Here is a 23,479-nt window from a genome sequence, read left to right as displayed (position 1 = left end):
TTGATAGTCCAACTAAGAAGAAAAATATTATTCCTTATTATACAAGACAATCTGTAGACTGATACTTGAGTATGATTTATACAATTGTGCCTCTGATTTTTTCTAAAAACATCTGGTGTAATTTTAGAAATGTTGACTCTCTAACTCGGCGTATTTTATTAGCCTATTCTCAAAACTGAGGATAATCTTTTCTTGGTTTAGCTGGGAGGTAGAATCTATCTCTAAAATATCTCTAAAATGTATCCAGCTGGGAATACATAGACTTTCTGTGTCTCTGTGGATTTACCAAGCAAAAATCATGGGCATAATAGGATGTGGGAATATAAGGAAAAGACCTAACATGTTTACCTCTATGACCTTGCTGGTGCCACTAAAGGACATGGCCTAGTGACAGGACTTGGTAGGTCAGGTTGCTGGTTGGATGATCTTGAAAGTCTTTTCCAAACTAAATGATTCTCTGATTCCGCTGTATGTGCCCTGATGCAGGGACACTGCCAAGCATCCCTGTCTGCCATGATGCAAAAACCTTTTCCCATCCTGTGATTCCCCACATGGCAGCGGGTCACCACACAGGGCCTGACTCAGAGCTGGATTTTTGGCCTCTATTCAAACCATGGCTGCTGCTCCTTCATTTTGTACCACATGCTACTCCAGGATAAAAACAAACAGAAAAAAAAAAACCAACAACCAAACAACAAACCCAGGACAGGTAGAGTTAGGTCTGCAGAAGGGAGTTTTTGAACGTGTGGACTAGAAACAACCCCCTCATCTATAATTCCTTTGAGACTTTGAGGCTTTGCTGTAAGTAGAGAGAGTGAGACTGCACACGTCTGTGCATATTCAGAGGACAACAATCCTCCAAGCGGAATGCATGGGCAGAGTCTCCTCTATTGATATGACTGGCAAATGCTTTATGCTGGCATTTGGGCCAAATGCCCTCATTCTTTTGGAATATTTTTGGCCATCAAACTACTTGCCTTCTGGATATCAAGATACTTGCAGCTATTTATTTTGGATACTTTAGTCCTTGATGTTTTAATCCTGGGAGGTTAACAAAATAGCTGGGCATGTAAAATAAAAGACTTTGTTGAGGACCCTGAAAACACTGTGTTTTATATGCTACCTGCAATTTCCTTTAAGAAAAATATTTATAGCATGTACAGAGGTGTTTTTGTTTTTGTATTGAAGAATACTAAAATGTACACATTACAATTCACTCATGAGATACTACCACAATAACAAAATGTACAAATTATAGTTCACTCATGAGATACTACCACTATACCATACTCCTTTTTGCCTACTGATACTGGGTTAATTATGTTATTGTTAACTTTTCATTCAAAAAAATAGTAATGTGAAAGAGTCATACCTGAGCCCAGCTGCCTTCTTCAGACTCTTTCTGTGTTATCAGCAGGAAGCAATTAGTAAAGCAGGTAAAAAGACAAGAAAAATAAGTTATAAAGAAGATGTGTTTTTCATGCATATGGTAAACTTACTACAAATGAAAACATACATGTAGAATGTGCTCATAAATATTGGAATTCAAGTCACCAGCAACGCCCTGGGATGAGCTATCTGAAGAATTACAAGACTAAAACTATAAAATTTTGGTAGGGCAAATCTAGCTCTTTTCAAGATAGAAAATCTTTACAGCATTATCTCAAACACTTTGTATGGTTTCACAATCAAAACACAATCATTTACTTCTCAAAACTGGATATTATAAATGTCATTTTCCATTGCCAGTTAGATCTCACAACATTCACAATACAAAAAGCTGTGTTCTTGTGAATGGATTGAAAAGTACTTTCCACATAGTAATTTTATGGCAAAAAAATAAATTGCTCTGGTAGACCAGTTAAACAGGATCAACTCTACTTCTGGCTGATTGAGTGTTATTATATTTGTTTTTTACCGTCAACAACAAAACTGAAAAGTACCTTGGTTGTAAAAAAAAATTATTGATGAAAATCTACTTCATGAATGTTTATGAGAAAATACAGAAGCAAAAAGAAAATACAGCAAATATACATTTCTATGAAGTACGTAGTCTTTACTGCATTAAAATTTAGCTTTAGTTTTTACTGCATTAAAATTTAGCCTCTCTCACCATTTCTGGGTTAGGCTGACTGTAAAGTTTTCCAAATTAAAGATTTTTCAGACATCTCGTTTTATGATTACATTGCATCGTGTTTTATAAACGCTATTATGGAATTGTTATGGACTTAATGGACTGCTAAAAACAAGACCTAAAATAACGTATGTTTCAAGGAAAAGAAAAAAGAACAATCAAATAAAATGTATTAATATTTGTGTGTCCCCTGAAGCAGGGAGAGGTTTAATAAAGCTAAATAGAAAATGGCACACTCCATGCACCCTAAACCAAAGAGCGTAACTGTGCTAGTATGGACATGAAAGGCTTGGCATTCGTGAAAACTCCGAGTTGTGTTATGCACCTTTCTCAATACTTTTCTTATTTGTTCTGCTTCATCAGATACAAAATTATATTTAGAAGGGGTACCAGGGAAATGTTGCACCTGAAACTGCAACGATTTCATTTCACTAATTGAGGTTTCACATTGGCAGGAAAAAGCAATGTAAAACTCCAAAGCTGTTTTTACTTTCGTACATTTGTGATTGCAACACAGTTTGTAATTTATTTTTCTGAGAAATGGTGGAATTGTTCTTTCTAATGTCATGCTTGGGAAGCAGCCCACAGAGGCTATGGCATCTGTGTTAAAACAGATGCATCCTAGTTCTCTTCTGAGCACTGAAGTAATGCATAAATGTGAATGGAAAGACTAACCGTTTTAGCTGGAGCAGCAAGATTTTCCATTTCTTCATGGGTCACCCAAACATTGCCTGAGGGCTATGAACAAGGCCCACAGGGAGGCAGGAGGGATCCACATTAGGTAAGCAGTGGTAAAGAAGAAAGGCAGCACCACTGTAAGTTAACAGCGTATAGCATCACCATCAGCACAACCACGATCTTGCCTCTACCGAGCTGCAACTAGAGACAACTTTAGACAACTTGGTTTGCATCTTTGTTAGAGAACAGACCTGAGCCTGAACAGATGTGATGGAATATTTCAGCTAGGACTGATGGATGAACACAGTCACAAGGGAAAGAAGAATTAAAGCTGCATTTCACGTGCAAGGGGCAAATACAACCTTTAGGTCACAGCTCTGTCTGGAGGTAAGCTTCATTTCTCAAAGATTTTCCAGCCTAAATATTCTGCACATATCACATGCTCATATTGTAATCTAAATAATGATTGCTTCCCCCACATTTCTGTGAATCAAAAATGTCAAGAGAATACACTTCTAAGACTATTTTTCCTCATTGTATTGTTTTCAGTCAGATCATTACTAGGGCAATGAGATGATGCAGGGAGGGGGTGTGGAAGCCTGCTGTGCATAGGGTGAAATGTGCTGTGCTTTCTTGAGAACTGCAGTAAATTAACTCCTTTCCTGAGAAAGAAGGGAGGCAGAAAGACTTGGGATTCAGAAGTGCACGGTCCAGGGCAGTGCAGCATTATGCTGCCAATTACTTAATGAGAAGTCAAGAGCAAAGCAAAATTATTCCCAGTGCTTCTAGCTCAAATGTGCTCTTTTCTTATTTCATAAGTGACAATTCTCTTGTGCTTTGAAATAACAAAGTCAAAATGGAAATTGGTAAATAATTTTTTAGTAATTCAACACTGTGTTGAGTCTATTATATACACCTGCATTACAATTCATGATATTAGCATGGTTAGGACAAATATATCAGTTCTGTGCAGAGAAAGAATTGGATGGGGAACTATATTCTTAGAGGATCTTAGCAGCATCAGGATGAAAGGCCAGTCAATGAGAAAATTTGTGTCCTTTTGCCCAGTTTCTCAACTGCTTATATAGCTCAGTGGTTCTGGATCAACTGCTAAACCCCTCAAATGTATCTCAATTCTCATTTCCTCCAAAAGATTCTTGATGAATTCCATGAAGATTACAGATTACAAAATATAAGTATCATTATCCTTAGTATTATTAACATTGTTTTATCATCATTACTTATCACATTATTATTATTTAGAAATCTGGGCTGCACTAAAGTAGTAGGCTTTGTCTTTCACTTCTACACCATGTTTTCCAATAATCAAGCCTCATTTTTTAACTTTTTGTTGCTGTTGTTTTGTTTTGTTTCAGTCTCTGTTGCTTCTTTCATAGTCATCACCATCAGCCTCTCAGCATCAAACCCCCCTCTTGTTACTTTTTTTCTTTTTCCCCTCACCAGTTTGTCCTGTTTTTCTTCACTTTCCATTAGGAGGTGCTTTTATCTGCAACACATATATTCTTGCTCTGCCCCAGTGTACTTTCATGCCTTTTTTTTTTATACACTCCTCTCTTTCCTTTCAAACCTGTTTCTTCTCTACTTGCTTCTTTCCCATCTGCTCCACTCTGTCCCCTTTCCCCACCAAATGCACATGCTCCACTTCTCCCTTCCATGCTCTGCCCTAACACTTCTAATCACTGCTTCTCTTAAAAGCATGAAGAACCTAAAAGCAGCCAACTCAGACTGGAAAACATTTGAAAGGATATAAAAAGGGGGAAAGTGAACAAGATTCAAAATAGTTGTATTCTTAAATAACTAACCTCTTCTCTCTCCTGCCTTACCCCACCCCACAAACAAAAATACGATAAACAACAAAAGAAGAGAAACACAATCTGATTTGGTTGGGAGATTTGACCTGAAGGAAGAGAAAGGCAGTTAAAACTACAAATAAGGTGCTCAGTACTGATCATTTAGATAACATCAAGGTTAATCAAAAGCGCATCTTAAAAAAGATATCAGCTAAAGGAAAAATATCAGTGACCAACAATCGAGTGATTGATGAACAAGTACTTCCAACTCTTTAGAGGACAGTTCACACTGATTGTGAATTGTGTGTTACCAGAGTCACTCTCTAACTACAAAAGCCTTTCTGCAGACTCCTGCAGAGTGAAGTGGGAAAGAAGAAGCTAGCTGAACAGGACTCACTGTTCTGGATGTTGGAGGTGCTGATGGACTTGTGAGTGATACCATCTCCTGGATTGCTAATCGGAGTTTTAAGCGATGAAGAGGATTGCTGATTCCAATTTCTCTTTGAATCTCGGTATCGGACAAAGCAGACATAATAGCTCCACTCTTCACATTGGCACGGCAGGCAGCAACATACCAAGCTGGCATTCCTAGCCAGAGCTGTTGAGATAAAGTACACATTTGTTCAAGGCATTGCTTAATTTCTCTCATGAAATTTATCATCAAGGCAACTATCAGCCTGAATAAGCATGGTAATACACAAAAATTAGTATAACAATCATACTATTTATTAAAATGAAATTGTTTTAGAACCATTGCCATGGCTTCACATGAACTCTTTTTGTTGCTTTTATTATAAGCCAGAACGCAAGGGATGCTTTGGATTATTTTTACAGTTGTTTCTCTATCACCTAGGCTCCTCCCTTCCTGTGCCTTTAACAAACAAATCTTGGCACAAGTCAGTATTATTGGCAGTTTGATAGTCTTATCATATACAGAAAACAATCTAATAAGAATTGATTAAGTCATTTTCCCCTTTTCTACTAAAAATGGCTTTATCTCTCTTTCCATGTGAGTCCCTATGGTGTACTTGTGGGCACAATCTTACCCTTCTCAGCTCATTTTTTTCCAAGAACAGTGCAGATAACCTAGTGAGGACTAGGCTTACTGCAAATCTGGGAACAGTCTGGTATGGTGTTACACTACTGCTGGAAATACTGGTTAGAATCACAGCAAAATGTGAACACAGCTACAGAAGATATGTACTTGCCAGTTGAAGTTTTTCTTCTTATGTTAGATTTAGTAGCCTAGGTCAGCAGCAGCGCTGTGTTTAATTTCTAACTGCACTGAAGTACTGTGTGGCTAATAACAAATCTACAACCTACCTGGGAACCATTTACTTAAAAGACAGCTGTTAGATCACTTTTATGACACAGAGAAAACAGAGTAGAATGTCAGATTTCAAAAGAGCTCAAGACAGGCTTTTCTGTACGGCCTGTTCTGATGTATCAGTAAGCTTGACGAATGACTGCATCATCTCAAAAAGCTCTTTACGCTAATGGATGAGCAACTACACCCCATCCAATGCTAGTCTGAACCTGAAAAATATGATCTAATCCCAACTAACTGCAATGAAATGCAAAGTCTCTAGAAAGTCAAAAATGAAAACAAAAATTACATAGATTACATCCAGCTGTGCTTAAACAAAGCCCCATGTGGAAACTAAGCATAGATTTAAAATGTATTTAATATTTGCATTAAATTTGACTTTTTTTTTCACACGTGCACTCGAAAAGCAGGAAAGCATAAACATTGGGAGTTATTCACCTTGCAGAAATAGATTGATATGTTTGCTGTTTGTTAGGTAAATGAGTTCTTTAACAAATTAGGTAAATTTGTTCTTTAAATTTGTTCAACAAACGGCTGTCTCTATCAGAAGATGAAGGTAGATGAAAACAGTTCCTAAAAGCAGGACACATTCATCGTGCTAGGCAGAAAATCGACAGTTTTGATATACTTTTGCACCATTAGTTAAGAAAAGTCACAATTCTTAAAATACATCTCAGCTGTGCCTGTGCTACATACAAGTGATGAGAATAAAGGCTAATGCTGAGAAGCTGAGCGCTGAAAAGTTTGGAAATGTCACAATTGCGATAATATGTAGTACTTTAATTTGGTTCTTTGGCTCCTTTAATATTAATTTCAGTTTTTATTCCAAGGGTCACACATTACATTTTCCCCAGGTGAGTATGAAATGTATACAGAGTCCATCTGCTGACTGAATGCGCTGAAGTCCTCTGAATAAATTCAGTACTTCTGCCCTAATATCTTTTTCGTCATCAGTATGCTATTTGGATTGAATACCACTGCATAAACTTCCACTTGGGCTACTCTCACTGTTTCCCAAGAAGTTCATAGATACCAATTTCTCTTTACAATCTGTCTTTGAGACAGCAGGAAGCATATCCTATTTTGCAGCTAAGATTCAAGGCTAAAAAACATAAAAGAAAAAATGATTAGGGCTTAAATTGTCAGAAATTGTCACATTTTACATCACCATGAAGAACATTAACAGATAGATTGTCTTCAGTACTTAGAATTGTCTAGACCTTTGCATGTTCACCCTTCCAGCAAATCAGTTTTGATCGTAATAGTGAATATTTCTGACTGATACAAATCTGACTATAGAACTGTCAAACTGTCATGAAAAAGTCCGTTAGTAGCCAAATTAACAAATGCTCTATATTAACAGTTTGTTTGTTTTGGAAGGAAGATATAATCTAATTTTCCAAGGTCATGTTTGAACACTTGAATTGCCTTTCTGCAGTTTTCACTTCATCTTTTTCATTAGGAACCTTCAATTACAACACAAAGCAGAAGTTTTGTAGATGCCAGCTTCTTTCATTCCTCATCCTTTACTTATTCCCTGAACGTACTTCTGTTAAGGTTTTTGAGGAGGACTATTTTTTCTAGTTGAAGGGAAAAAAACTGCAAATTTTGTCTAATGATCAATGGGTGATACCCATGACAGACATGAGAATAGGTGGGAATATATTCAGATGCTTGGTACAGACAAGGAAGAGATTTTGGTCCTTTAGCCAACAAAGAGCTTGTATCTGCATAGAGCTGGTACAGCTTTGCCATATGGGAGTGATTATCCATGTGAATGTCCTTACTTTCTGCCTTCTTGTCCCCTCAAGGTCTGGGTAAGTGTTTTTTGAAAAGTTCCTTCACATAAAATAGTCATTGATTTTTGTCAAAGTTGGTGGACAGCTCTGCGGAATAAATTTCTCTTGATGTATTCCAAAATCCAATCATTTACACTCTCCAAATAAAGGAGAGCCCTCTGCAGCTAGATCAGTTTTCAGAGATGAAGGAACTGCCTGTCTAAATCAGAGGGATTTCAATCTGGATCTCCCACATCCCAGGTGAAAGTGCCTAAGAAACACTTCTGCCTATTTTGAATGATATCTAGGTAGATTAGCCCTTTCCAATATTATATTTGAAAACAGACCAAAGTCACAAATTCATTAAATTCATTAAAAATTCTGCAGATGTAGTTTTTGTGTTAAATAAAATTTAATAACTACTTTTTCTCCTTAGCACACCATCCTGTCTTAGGATTTTTTAGATATTTAGGGACTGAGAAATTATGAGATTTCATGAATTTGGGGATCAATTCCAAGTGCAGTAGTAGGGTATGCTCGAGTGATGATAGTTCTTTTTGCCCCATCCCCACTCCCCGGTGCAATCCCACTTTGCTTTTTTCATCTCGAGACCCTGTTTCACACCACCCAGTGTCAAAATCTGCTTAGTGCTGATGGCACAGTGAGCCAGGGAAAGAGGGGCAGACTTCAGTACTCTCTTCTGAAATCTGTAATGACGAAGGTGCAGAAGCAGCCCGCCAACATGACTCATTTCGAAGCTGTGACTAGCACTTACCTCCAGCCAGGCAACCACTGTTGGCCCGTCCCACTGGGCGAAAGGCAAGCCCTTTCTCCGAGCTTCTTCCAGAAGTTCGTGTCTAAAAATGGATCAAAAAGCGTTACATAAACAGAATGGTGCATGCGGACAATATAGTTACAACCATGCCTTGTTGTTAAGGGTAACAATAGATAAGTACAATGACAGTCATAGGAAGGGCATAGAAAATGCAATGAACGATACATCTTCCCATTTTGGAATGTATTCCTTATTCTATTCCCAACTCTTTTTTTTTTTTTTTAAATTCTTCTTGGTGCATTTTGACATCCTACCATACAAAAGGTATATACAACCACCTACCATACAAAAGGAGAGGTTTCTACCTGTTCTCATCTGAAGCAATAGAGAAATGGGGTAATCTATATAAAAGGACCACCCAGATAATAGAAGACATTGGGGAACAGAGAAAACTGTGGGAATCCTCCTGAGACTAGTTTAGCTATGGTCTGGTAATTACCCAGAATGGTCCTAAATAGCCATTTTCTAGACCTGAGCTAAGCTTGGATATAATGCAGCAGGGTCTATGGGGTGTTTGTGTTCGAAGCACTAAGCCTTGCCAGAACAGCTATGCACAATTCTGGGGTCTCTGGAGTACAGCTGTTCTGTATCTTAAATAAGCCATTCATGGTTAATAATGAATTGGTTGTAGCTTCAATAGTTCCTTCTTTTTTTTTTTTAAATTATTATTGTTTATATCCAAAAGGAGATCCATGTGGTTTACTGATGTATATATTTCTATGCTTATAGAATTTATGTGGTTTCTCAGTTTTATACATATATATGGATATATTTTTACAGAGTTGATGGGATACCAATCTGACTCCTGCCTCTGCAGCTTCTCTGGACTGCAATGAGTGTGTATGAAAAACTGTGGCAAAAAAATAATATAAAAATAAATTCCCAAGGCTTAAAATTCACTTCTAATACAGCAGTATTAAATATTTGGTAAACTATGTCAGCTAGAATTTCAAGAAAATGCTTTATATTAAACACATTCAACCATTTGACCAGACATTTAACTGACTACTGTTGCATTTTGTAACACGACTAAAGGCAACTGAAGTGGTGGCATAGAAAAAGCAGTCCTTCAAGAGTCTTTTTTTTTTTTTCTTTTTCTGATATTTAACAACGTACATTCTGCAGCCTCCTACTGAGTGAAACACAAAGGAATGCTCTCGGCAACAAGCGGTAGTGAAAATGAAATTACACAGGGACTATGCTAAAGGAGTGTTAAAATTTGCTTACATTCCCACACAACAAGGAAATCTTGGAATTACAGCTTCAATTTTGCTCCTTCCTCCTTTATTACTACAGCCTTTGTGGTTCAGTTATCCCTTGGCAATTCTTCACTGCCTTAGCAGCCTTTCAAGTATATGTACTGCAAAATCACAGCAAATAAAAGCAATGGAGCGATCTTACTCATAAGGAGTACTGCTTTGGGAAGTTTTGCACTGCCAAGGGACCAGACAGAATTTAGCTTAAGTAAAAAATGGAACTCATATAGCATTTTTGCATACGTGTTTAAATCCCTCATTCTGTGTATTAATAGAAAGACAGCTGCTTTAGTTTCTATGTTGCTGCTGTAGTAATATGTAATACTACAAATACTTGACAGCTTTACTAAAATTTATCTAGCTTTACCTCCCACACATCTTTTGCAGCATAGCTTATCCATTGCCACTCGGCTGTCCAAAGACATTGAAGAGTTACCCTTGCTTTCTATGATAGCACAATCCTCAGTAAAATGAGAAATACTTGCTATCTGAGTACACAAATGTCATGCTACCTTCTGTAGTAGGAGGTGCGGGAATCCCATATCCCCAGGGAGACCTGTAGTGAAGGCCAATAGAGACATACACACTCAGTTGCTTAGGAAAGCAGAACTGAGGCATGGCCAAACTCAGCAGATGGCCACATCCCCACATCCCAGCTATCTGCAGATGAGGAATTTGGGTTCAGCCTTCCCTCAGAGATGGTTCTGCAGGGTGCCTGTGAAGCTGCAGCAGTGCAGCACTTCCCTCCATTACCCCAAGGAGGTGGCGTGACTCCTGGGGCCACCAGTGCTGCCGGCTGGCACATATGTCTTCAGGGAGAGACAAGCCTGTGGGGCTGCCCCTTCCTTACTTGTCTAGACTCAGTTTCCCCTGACAGGGCACAGACCCTGCAAAATCCCATGGGACTTTCTCCTTACCCAAAGCCAGCCCAAGCTCAGGGAGCAGCTCCTTCTCCAGTCTGGAGTCCCATGGAGACACCATCCTCAGAGGAACCTGACCCCAGATTTTTCCTTATCTGGGGTATTATCTTCACCCGTCATAGCTGAAAGAGCTGGGCTGGCTCTCACAATAAATAAAAAAAATGGAAATTATCACTTTTTTTTTTTTAACTGGCCACTTGCTTGTGGTAATCTTCTGCTCAGAGCAGGAGATCAGTGGCATGTGGCCTACACAGAGAAGGGGTTCAGGAGGAACTTTTGTCCTCTTCAATTTGGTGTTGAATCCTTGTGTGGCCTCAGGAACCAAGGTGCTGTGGAAGATGCCTTTCACTTTAAGTTCTTACTTCCATAAAAAAGTTACTTTCTTTATATTGGAATTATGAAGTGAGTATTTCTATGGAGTTCCCTGTAACCTTGCAGCAGTTGAGTTGGCCTGAGGCTTGTTTTGGAGATTTAGCATTACTCAAGTACACGCTTCAAGAGTAGGAAAGCACTTCTTTTAATTCAGAGGCAGTCTGGCTCACACAGTTACAGGAAAATATGGTTGTAGTTACTGATTTTGGCTAAAGAAACTGAGACCAGGCCAGAAATGGGATGCTCTCTCCATATGCTATAGCTAAAGACTACAGTATGATAAACACATAATCTAAAGGGTCTTGGCTTGTAGAAGTGTTTTGGTTTGAAAATATATTTAGTGCAAAGTTAAAATTCTTTGCTCAGACATGCACCAGGAATACAGGCAGCATAAGGCCTGTGCCTCACTTACTGATATGGAATACTAAAAGGATTTTTGTAATATTTATTTTCCTTGAAAATAATTGTATGCTTCAGAACTTATATTTCCTTCCCTAGGATATTTCATTTAAACACCTCTCCAACATTAAAGTTTATTTAAATTATATTTTACTTTAAAAAAAAGCACATTATTATGTGATTATTTTTTAATTTAAGTTAGGAGATCTGTATAAACCGAACCTTCAATTTCTAAACCAGAACTGAAAGCAGAATTTCTATTTCTTGACTGAGAGAGATATCATTTAATTGTCAGTCATAGCAAGTTCTCTTTTAATATGTAGTAACACTATAGAAAGAACTCCACTCTATCAAAATAAGTTTCAAATATTATGTAGGAAAAAACATGTATTGTTTTGATCAATAGTGCAAATCATCAGAAAAATGAATCTGGTAATCTGCCTATTCTAGAATAGAATCTGAATATTTTAGAACAGCCAGAATGAACTGATGTGTTTATGGGATAGCCAGTGGCTTCCTGAGCTGAAAAACAGAAGACACCCAAGTCTGACTGTGGCAACTGCATTTCCATTTTCCTTATGAAACCATACAGCTGACCAGAGGAAGAAGAGAGGAATAACCTACATAAGCTTTTCACTACCCCTTCCTTTCACTCTAAAGACAAGGTTTAGGGACAATGAATAGCGTGGTACAGTTCCTCTAATTTTGAAGGTGCTTTGCAGGAGAGCGTAGGGATATTCTCCTAAGACTGTCAGAAAAGTACTACATGTTATTGTGTGTCCACTTTGCATTGGTAAGGAGATAGGGAATTAAAATGTAATCATTTTCATACTCATTTAGTTTCTTGGCAACATATGAAAACAGACTGATAAGGGAGAATTGACATTAATTAAGCATTACTCAAAATGGTATTATTTTGCAGATAAGGCTTTAAACCACTTACTGCTGTTGGAATAAATTCCAAATTAAAGCTGTATTTTTAAGTTGACATTATTATGGTTCAAGAATAAAATCCTCTTCCATTGTGGGAGAAACTGTAATATGCTACTTACAATATATTGTTACCCTGAGCCTGGCTTTGCAAAATAAGGACATTTCATGAACATCAACTATTCAGCATTCATCCAAAATTTCAGAGATGTTTGTACTCATTTGTCTTCAAGAGAGTACCTGATAAAGTGGGCTGTCTTCTCTCTCTCTCTCTTTTTTTTTTTTTTCCATGACAGAAAAGAAAAATGACATGTCATATCATGTTGAGGAGTTGTGTGGCAGAGAAGTGGGCTTGCCTCCCCTGCACTGTCTTCTGATTAGGGCCCCAAAATTACTTCTTAAGGGTACTTTTATGATAACCCATTTTCTTTAGCATCACTCTTCTGAGCACCATGTACAACTACATACCACAGCTGAGTGTGTAACTGTCTAATATCATGAGGACTATGAATGCTTCATATCCCTCTGGACATCAGAGGTACATGGAAGCAGAGGAAAGGGGGAAAAGGTAAGACCAAAATTATGTTGTTATCCTTGAAATTTTCTCCTTCTTATATATTACTCCCTTACACAGGGCAAATTTTAGCACTGTATCAGCAGCACTCATCAACTCATTGCGTAAAATGCAAGAAAATTTATTAAAAATAAAAAGGTTCTTTAAATACACTTTGTGTGGGAAGTTAACAAAATCTTAATTTATGTCATTCAATAGCATTCAGTTTTCTATATGAAGATGGGGCTCCCCCCCATGAAGCAAACAAGAAATAACAGTTTAGGATTTCTGATATACATAATTCAAATACTTTGTATAGTACACAAACTAAGTCCTAACACTGTCACGACGAAACTTGAATTTGAACAGTATTTCAACATAGATCTTCATATTTCTGCAAATAATAACACTTACTGTGAGGATTCGCAGGAAAAGTCCTCAAGGATATTACGTTATGTATATTATAATGTCTCTTAGTAAAAACGTGACCATGAATGTGAGATAAACTCAAAATGAGGCACAGTGAAACTGAGACCAAATCATGCTAGTAAAATACAAGCAAAATGTATTTAGAAGTTTTGGCCAATGGGTGATTTAGATCCTAGGAAATGGCCTTTACTCATAAGACATTTTCTCAAAAAGGTAACAGATAAAAGAGTTTGCCAACGGACCCTCTGATTATTGCTATTGTTGCTGCTATCACTATTATCATTGTCAAAAATACTAAAATATTTATTTACAACCAAAGATTACACAATTGTTTTCTAGAAGAGAAATTGACACAAAATATGCTGTTTGTCTGAGTAATCCTATGATTTCAACGTAAGATTAAACACATCTGCCTCATCTGTACAGTGTTTCCAAAATTAACGTACTCACCTTCAAAGATTCCAAAATTCAGGAGAGAGGATTGCTAATGAATTGAGCTGGATTTGAATTTTATCTTTTCTATTGCCATTTACTAACTATTTAAAAAAGGCTAGAATTGTGTAGCTGAAGTCATCATATGACAAAATAAACTAGCTGAATTTGTATAAATTAATATTAATGTTAAATGTCTATGGCAAATAAGTTACCTCCTATCTATTTGTTTTCTGCAGGACTGTAAATATTTTTTTATGAAGTAGGGAGAAATGAGACTCAGGTTTGATATTTTCATATTATATGGATTGAATTTAATCTGAAAGGATCCATCTGACTATTAAAGACTGCGCTAATTAAAAACCGAGTAAGATTTTGTTGCAACTTTTGCTGTCAGGCAACCTGACTTTTAAATCATTTGAATTCCTCATTTTATCTCCTTTTTGATGCTTGCTCTAATAGGCAGACTGAGAACAATGGGGAAAATTCAATTTCCATCTTTACAAAAGGTATTGTGTCCTGCTTTAAAGAATTTTCAGCAAAGAATGACTGAAATATGAAAACAGGCTTAAATCAAGAAACAATTAAAGTTTTTAAATCTATAAAACAAAGAAATGGAATTTTAAGTTTAGCAGCACCCCACATAACACAGCTTAGGAAAATAGATTTAATAACTAATTATCTTATATAGGTGTACGCTGTCAGTGTATGCAAGCTGAAGGGCAATATTCTTTTTCTGAAGATGTGCATTAAGCTAAGTGAAGCATGTTCAGGAATGCTCAATATAGACCCTAACAAATTAGATCTACAGACAGCTACTATGAAAAAAATAATAAAACACCTGTGAAATAAACATACTTGCATAATACATAACCTTGCAATCTTGTATGTACTGCGCTAAATTAGAGATACCTGGAGTTCCCAGGTTGATTAAATGTTATTAAATCTAATTATAGACAAAAAGCCATTCTATAATCACACATTCTAAATTAATGTAGTAAAGCCTGCTCTCTTCAAGTTTTTGCGTCCCTTCAGCCGTCAGAAAGTTATAGCTCATACGCCCTTCAGAAGCATGAAATTTGCTACCTAAGCTCCAAGAGATAGAAATTTTAAATTTTATATCAAAAAAACAAGCTTAAAAATATACTGGTGAAAAGTTATATACACAAATAAAATATTTCTATACAGCTATATAGCATGAGGCTTCAAACAGAGAAAAAGAAACTGTGTACTCTGGATTGCTGTGATGTTTAGAAGTTTGAGTCCTTTGAGATTTTATTAAACAGAATTTATGCTTAAATGCATTTGTTAATCTAGGCATTCACTGTTGTAATTTTTTCCACTGACATAAAACTTTAAATGTCTTAGCAATTCTAGACTTTAGACTCCCCAAAATATGTTCGTTTAAAAACATTTACGGCAGTTATCTCCAAGTACTTCCTCCATTGTGTTAAGCCTTGCAGGAGCAACTCCTGAATTTGTGTATGCTTTCAATACTTTGAAAGTTTTCATTTGGGTCAGTTTTCTGGATGGGATTGTTATATAAGGTTCACAGGAAGAAAAAAAAAAAAAAAACAACAAAAAATAGAATATAAACATGGTGCTGAAAATGAGTATGTTCAGCAGCCATGGTGTTTTAACTTACCCAGATATGCTTTTCATGAGATGAAGAGAGATGAATGGAAAAAAAAGCACATAAATGTTAATGAACATATAGTAGTTAATAAAGAAATCATATGATAGATAAAATAATAGCACCATTATATCTACTGAAATATTTCTAACTGGTCTTTGAATGCTTTAAAGAAGTTATATGTCCTTATGAAGAACAGAGACATTTCTCAAAATGAGCTTTTCTTTAAACTGATGTTGGTTATTTATTAGGTACCAGTGCAGCACACTTATAACACGTATTCATACTAAAGATCTGGAAATGCAGTGAATGTGTAATAGATTTTCAACTCAAAGCATGCTGCCCAGATTTGAATAATTTCATAACTATTTTTGTGTAACACAAAAAATCCTGAAAATCATGAACCTGTGGATTTAAGCAAATTACCACAGAGACACATTAAAATTAAGAGTTGACTATGAACCAAGGTTTACTTTCCTACATCTACTTCACTATTATTTTAGCAAAATTTCTTGTAGTAATGACTACATAGACTTGGGATTATTTTACTGAAATAGGCAGGAAATTTCCTACACAGAGATGGCTAACGTCTGTAATTATGCAGTATGTCAATTTGAGCAGTCCTAGTAATGCTAGATTAGTAGTGATTCTGGTGCGAATGTTTTGCCCTCTAGGTAACCTATTTTTTACCAATAAAAAGAATTAATAAAAGTATCTGTAGGAGAAACCAGGATGCCATCACCGATAATAAACTTTCTTCAGCATCCTTTAATTGCCATCATAAAAAGAAAATTATATGCCTGAATGAACCCCAGATATCTCTGAATATTATGTTTCAATTAACCAATGATTTACAGAGATATAAAAATGCTTGGTACATACAGCTGTAGAAAACTTTGGAGTAAAAAGCATGTGCTCTTATTAATTAAAAAGATGTTGCTTTCATTTCAGTGATTTTAAGAGGGGGCTGGTTCCAAGATCTTAAATTTTGTTTCTATGTTTGTGTGTGATAAGCAGAACAGCTGGTAGAGAGGAGGAGGAAAAAGTGCAAATAGAAAAGCAGATGAAAACAAATGGCAAAGTCATACACAGAAAGTTTAAGAAAGGAAAATTAAGAATTGGAAGGACAGTGAAGGCATGCAATATGAATAGAAGACTAGAAAACTACTCAAACAATTACCAAATATGATGGAGGTACCATCAGGATTGAATATACATTCATGATTTTTGTGTCAAATCTCCATCACGCTCATTTTCCACCAAAGAAACAGTAAAGACTGATCTGAAATCCTTTGCCTTTTATTTTGGACCTTACAGAATCTATTGAACCATCTATTTCTTACATATCCTTCTGAATACTGCTTTGGATATGGGTAGACGGAAATAAACAGGGGGATTAATTGGAATGTGAGCAATTTTCTGGCAGCTTTAGTCAGTTGGCAAGTTGCAGCTGCCTTGGCATAATTTAAGGGACCTGAAGGCTGTTCCAGTCTCCCCCATTACAGCAGCAGAGGATCAATGATCATCTCTTTGCTTCCTGAGCATCTTGTCTGGAGAATAAAAAAATAAAATACTGCTGAAAAAAAGGCTCTTTAAATTCTAGCTTTTGCTTTTTCATATGATAACCATTTCATCACTATTTTATTGAATGTAGATAATGATTTCCCTTAGACATACACTAAAGACATAGGTGCTTTTTCTGCAGCTGTGTTTTATTGATTCTTCCCTTAAGTCTTAATTCAACAGATAATCTGAAAGGGTATTTGCATCTGCAGGAGATCAGAGTTTAGGAATCAACTGCATGTATGAGGATAGATGCTTATATTTATCAATAAATCTCAAATTGCAATAGGTAGACCTGTGTAGATAAGGCAGGGATTGGGACCTTGTCATATTTTGTTTGATTAAAAATTTTAAAAGCTGATACAAATTGTATGGAGAAAAGAATAAAAAAAACAACTTGAAAAAGGATAAAAATATTATTTAAAAATACAGGATTTTAAAAATTAGTTCAATATAGGTATTATTGTTTATGTTCTTACAAATACAATATATTGTATCTTTTTTTTTTTTTACCCTCAGAATACTCTGAGTAAGGTTTAATAATCATTTGCAAGATAAATACCCATATATCCTTGCACTGATAATGCTACAAAAGGAAAGAATTCCCCTAATATCTAATTTAATAGCAAGATACCTTTTTAAAAGCTTTTATTGAATAACTATTTCAAACAGTCTTTTATTCAGTAAGGGTTAAAAATATGTTTGGCAAAGTAATTAAAAAAAGACATCTGTATGTATGTCTCAAGGACCAGAACCCAATCCAGCTAAGGGAAAACCACAGTGGCCACAGTGTACAATCCTTGACTTCATCAGAACGCTGAATACCTCTCCCTCCTACATTGGAATGAAAAAATAGAAAATAATAGGTAATGAATCGAGGATTGTTTGCTAGAAAGGGAGGAAGAACTAAAGAGCAGTCTAAAAGCTACCTACTGCATCAGATAATTTCTCATAGATGAGAAAAGAAGGAAGAAATTAAATGCAAAATTTGAATTTTCCTAAAGTTTCAGGAAAGATTGAAAAAAAAATGTATTAAAAATATTCTTAAGAGCTACTGTAAGAAAATAAATCATGTCCATTTAGGATATAATGGTGTTTAATAAGCATTAAGTATTTGGGAACATCAGATTGATGGCACAGAAAAAGACCTTAATTAATCCAATTGGATTCATTTTTTGAAATGTGTGCAATTAAGAAAGTCATTAGAAACAGCTATTTGTATACTGCAGAGGACAGATTATTTGTAGTCACAAACTTACTATGTCAAGTTCTAACTGGAGTTGCACACATAAAACCTAATTAAAGAGGCATTGTGAGGATTCAAAAGGAACTAAATGATGACTACAGTGTTTCAAACTCTTATTCCACAAAAAGATCTACCTTGACGTATTTTCTGTTGATAGGGATGAAAAAGTTTGATTTTCTATAGGCAAATCTAAGTCCAAGTATTCTGTTTTATGTTATCAATTTGATTTAAACGTAGATTACCAGAACAAGAGGCATATTTTTTGCAACTTTTTTCTCAATCATCTCCCAATTTTTGAAAAAGATATACAAATGAAAAACAATTCATGATGAAAAACAAATCATGAGATGGTTTGAAAAACACACACCTGGTTTTAGGTTGAAAGGGACTAAACTCAATTCGTATATGATCTTCTGTTAATATGGAAGTTACTGGTGCTTGATGTGCATATGACTGTAGTCAGCTGAAACTTAGCTGCACTGTGATTCTCTCAGGTTAGTTATCAGGTCATGCATACTATAGATTTCTTTTTACACAGTAACTTTACATGCAAGAATTGCTTAGGTCTATTTTACAGGACTTTATTTGTGTATGTAAGCATATGCATATGTCCTGACATATCAATGCTTTTCTGCAATCTGATTGAAGTCAGGAGTTTGTACCTTGCAAACAAAACATGGAATACTGTGGAGTAAACCTCCCCAAAACAGGTTCATGGGAAATAATATATTTATTTTTATTTTCCTTGGAAGATATAAACCTTACGTCTTAAGCTTGTCTTGAAGATGTGGGATTAAAGGATTTATGTTATTACACTGAAAAAGGAAATAAAAAGAAAATTAAGAGATTCTTATCCAGAGTCAAATCAAACAAGCATTGTAGGAAGTATCAGGATTTTATCTGCTTTTGAACAAGAATCCTGTCAGTATGATCCAGTTAATGGCTAGCTGACTTGCATGTAAAGTTTTTTCATGGACATAATTTATGTATAGGATTTAGGACCACCGAGAAAGTGATGGCAGAGACCAATTTCAAATTGTACTAGCAGCATGCATAAGGTCAAATCCTCCTCTGTATGGCAATCTAGGACTATGTAGCATTGGAATGTCTCTCAGACCTTGCCTTATGTTAGCACTTTGCATAGGATGAAATACGCATACCCTTCCTTCACTGTCAAATGCCAGGTTAGCTAGAAGGACAAGCTTACACGTAAAACTTTAAAAAATGTAATCATAATTTTTGATTACATGATTTCCAGGTAGAGCTGTATCTCAGTATGGATGCTATTGTCAGTTAAATTTTTTTTTTTTGTTTTGTTTGTTTGTTTTAAGTTTTAAAATGCTCATTGCCAAGCTTCCTTGTTTCCCATTTCTAAGAAACATTTTACTGTAGAGTGCATGTGAAATACTAATTATAATGACCAATCACTTTGCACTGTTGTGCAATATAAAAGGCATGTATCTTTCTTCAGTATGCTCCTTTCTTCAGGAAGATACTTATGTTCTGATATATTGCATACTGTTGTAGATCAAATCAAACATTTGAAAAGGGTATGTATCACTGGCACTTTGCAATTTGAAAGGCAAAGCGTAATTCATTCAACCTTCTGTGCTACCTAAATATGTATTTGCCATTAGTGAGGCCTTCCAGCAAGCATGATTTAGCATCATTCCTGAGCAGAACTTCTGTGGAATAGTAGAATTCAGCTGACATTCACTAGAACAGTTATAGCGAAAAGGGAAGTATATCTGGATTCATTTGTTGACAATATTCGAAGTTCGCTGAGTTAATTGTTAATGTAGATTTGTTATAAAGGGTTAAAGTTAGTATCATTTGATACTTTAGCAACAAGGACAGTAAAGCATAGTTTCTCTTAACTGCCTCAAAAGTTTGCTAGCTGAAGTAAAGTCAGTGGGGATATGTGTTTTTTACAGGGGATACAGATTATTTGATTTTAGGCACCATATTATGTACTCTTCTTCTAAGCTATGTGTGGGGGACACACTTCAGCTATCCCAGAGGGCACTACACACATGCATCTGAACCCTCCATGAACGTCATGACTAATGATAGGAACTGGACTAGCCCAAAACTTTGTATGCTAGCTACCAGCTTTGGCTTTGATGAAAACCCTGAGCATAAGGCAAGACCAAGTTACAAGCACAATCCCATCACTTGGTACAAAAACACCCACCAAGGATGATGCTATGAACAGCTGGGATAGCGTGTGTATACACAGCCACTGAGAAATGGTAGCTGGAGTTGCTAGCTACAAAATTCAGAATGAGAAACTAGTAACCGTTTATTTAACAGGGAGACTGATTAATCACTAGAAAAAAAAAAAAGCAAAGAGAGAGCACACATCAATAGAATAACACGCTAAATGCTCTAAATACCCCTAACATTCATTTTTATTTTCTTGGACTGCATGTTCGATTTACAAATAGTAAGGCTTAAAAAAAAAAAACGACAAAAAAAACTAGATCTATCATGTATTTCACCTCTGTGAGTAAACATTTATAGATGATTCAGGCAACCTAAGCTTATCTTTTCAGATGGCTTGAGGAACATGATGGGGTCTAATTTAAAAAAAATTATACACAGCTTCCTTAATTTCTCTTTGATGCCTTAGGAAAAACACTTGTTACAGATATATTTACTGTAATAACCAAATGTTGGATGAAAAGAGATTCTTGTTTGAGGTTTATAAATCTGACATATCATTGAGACAAAATGATAATTACATTTTAATGATGTCTAAGTAGTCAATTGAAACTGAAAGAAATTTAACATCTAAATAGCGTTTTCTAAGCAAGAAGCAGGAAAACTTTGAAATTTAGGTTAATGACACTATTATCACTGGAGAGAGACTTGGTCTCCAGAAATATCATATTCTCTCAAGAAACTCTTCAGAGTGAAATGTATTATTCAGGAATCTAGTCTACGCATATAAATTGTGCTAAAATAGTATAACAGTGCAGTGTGTTTATAACTCCAGGAGGCCAGAGCAGGGTCAATGCACGTGCTTGCTATTCGGGGAACAGGTAGCCAGGACACCTGGGGACCATTAGTACCTACTGGCTGCAACAGCTCACAGTTTGGAACGTTGTGCTTCTCCATCCCTAAGTTAGTGGGCATACTTGCTAAATTACTGATAGAGTTCAATGCATTCAAAAATGCAAAATTTGAAGTTTTTTTTTTTTAATTAAAGTGTTTTTTACCTATGAGGTTAATTCAACCAGAAGAAATACATTTTAATGGGAACAACTACCTTTTTTTTTTTTTTTTTTTTAAACTAACTAGCTAATTCCAAATTCTGGTGAATTTTGCCTGAAGCTAATGAAAACTGTGAGAATGTTCTGGTCAGAGTGATGAGTCCCACCTTTGGTTTCACATCAAGGTGAGATCCCTGGCTTTCCTACATCAGAAGTATGGGTTTTACCACTGAACTGAAAGAGAAGTTCACTGAGCTGTTAACACCAGTTCAATATGTAGTATTATTCCCGTTTTATAAAAAAACGGAATTGGCTCTGGGAACACTGATTTTTTTCCTCTAAGTGACAAAACCAGCATAAGTAAAGCTCTCCCAGACCTGAAATCTAATACAAAGGAATGCTTCCTGCTTTATCCTGTCTTTTAACTATTCTTGTGGTAAGCCTAGTTCCCTTGGGATTTTGTGTCCTAATCAAAATTAGCCAAAGAAATCCTTAGAAGGTGAGGTGCTCTGCTCATTCTGTTGCAGTGAGACTGGGATCATTGCCTCTGTGGGGTTTGTAGGTCCTATTTAGCAATATGAACAAGTTAAACACCTGAAATTGAATCTTACTGCTACATCATGAGATAGCAAATTATTCTCAAACTCCTCATATTATCTTTTACAAAGACATCATATACATTACCATAATCCTTAATGTTACTTTCTCATTTGCATTACACAAATCAGTAATTTTATAGTTACTGTATGTTTCTGAAAGATACTTCTAGGGGTAGTTATGCATAACTAAGTGTTGGCAAAAGTGAACCAGACCTACTGAGACAAACTTGTCATTAAAATGACTTTCTGGACTGTTTCAACTGAATACTTTGCAAGGTAAGACATGCAAATACATGACTGCATTTTTTTTTACATGGAAATGTTAATTATCGTCTACCCTATTGATAACTCACATCCTAATGGCAGTCATAATTCAGTTGAATCCCATGTATCTCTCTAAAAAAATGTTAAATTTTTCCTGTACTACAGTTCCTCTACAACTATATATTCTACACATAAATTACCAACACATGGTAGTTATGATAGAAGTGTCTTAACATTTATCTGATAGTAAATTAAGAATAATCTTAAAATCAGTCATAAGGATACTGAAGTGAGAAGCTATGAACATATCTAAAGTAATGGGGAAAAAAAATCTTTGTAACATAGGTATATAATTTATACCTATTAGGGTCAGTAATAATACAGTTCAGACTGGATGAATAGTCACAAAGGAAAAGTTCCTTTCCTTCTAGCAGAGAGTATTTTGATTACACCTAATCCATAAAGAACCAAGGACAGACAGACACAGGAGAAAAAAGGAAAGACTTGAAAAGAAGACAGCATGGAAAAGTCTCATTATGTGAGATTAGACAAAAGTCTAATAACTGATTACCTATATACCTATTATTTCTAGACTGAAAACTTGGTAGGCACTGTCATATATGAAGTAGTGTGTGTCAAGTCTTATGGTATTTTATCCAGTTTAAATAACTATTAATATATGAAAAAGTGAACACATTTGTCCATTCGTCCCTTCAAAAATGGTGCTGTAGTACCTTCAGTCATCATAGCAGGAATATAAACAGGAATTACCAAAAAATAAAAAATAAAAATCACAGAAAAGTGAATAGTATTCTTTATGCTTACTAGAATTCAATAAAAAGGTGTAGTAATATACTCTATACTTACATATATTTCTAAATGAATAGTGAGTGATAACAGATGTATGGATAAGGAATCCAAAGACAAGACTCATCAACTGCAAAATCCCTGTCAGCTAGCACAATGACTGCTTCGCTATCTTTAATTGCTAAATTGAGGTTAATTTAAACTGAACACTTACATATGTACATTACACAAATATGCACACTTAAAGACGTATTTCATCAGTAGCTTGACATGAAAGTAGTGGTTAAAAATATTCTAC

The 23,479-nt window shown here is 35.7% G+C and overlaps 1 protein-coding gene across 16 annotated transcripts in view; it reads right to left on the bottom strand.

Annotated features, from left to right (window-relative positions):
- Positions 1-23,479, bottom strand: part of PPFIA2 (PTPRF interacting protein alpha 2) — a 341,449-nt gene that overhangs the window by 12,291 nt on the left and 305,679 nt on the right. For all 16 annotated transcript variants that reach the window (XM_080575702.1, XM_080575698.1, XM_080575688.1 and 13 more), the window contains 4 exons: positions 8,504-8,585; positions 5,021-5,221; positions 2,810-2,872; positions 1,373-1,402 (listed from right to left, as the gene is read on the bottom strand). In XM_080575702.1, coding sequence (XP_080431828.1) covers positions 1,373-1,402; positions 2,810-2,872; positions 5,021-5,221; positions 8,504-8,585 — 376 coding nt within the window. The remainder of the gene's footprint in view (positions 1-1,372; positions 1,403-2,809; positions 2,873-5,020; positions 5,222-8,503; positions 8,586-23,479) is intronic.

This window comes from Anser brachyrhynchus (genome assembly GCF_964034855.1).
Source record: "Anser brachyrhynchus genome assembly, chromosome: 1".
NCBI lineage: Eukaryota > Metazoa > Chordata > Aves > Anseriformes > Anatidae > Anser > Anser brachyrhynchus.
Note: the sequence above shows the minus strand (reverse complement) of the source record. Positions and strands in the feature narration are given on the sequence as shown.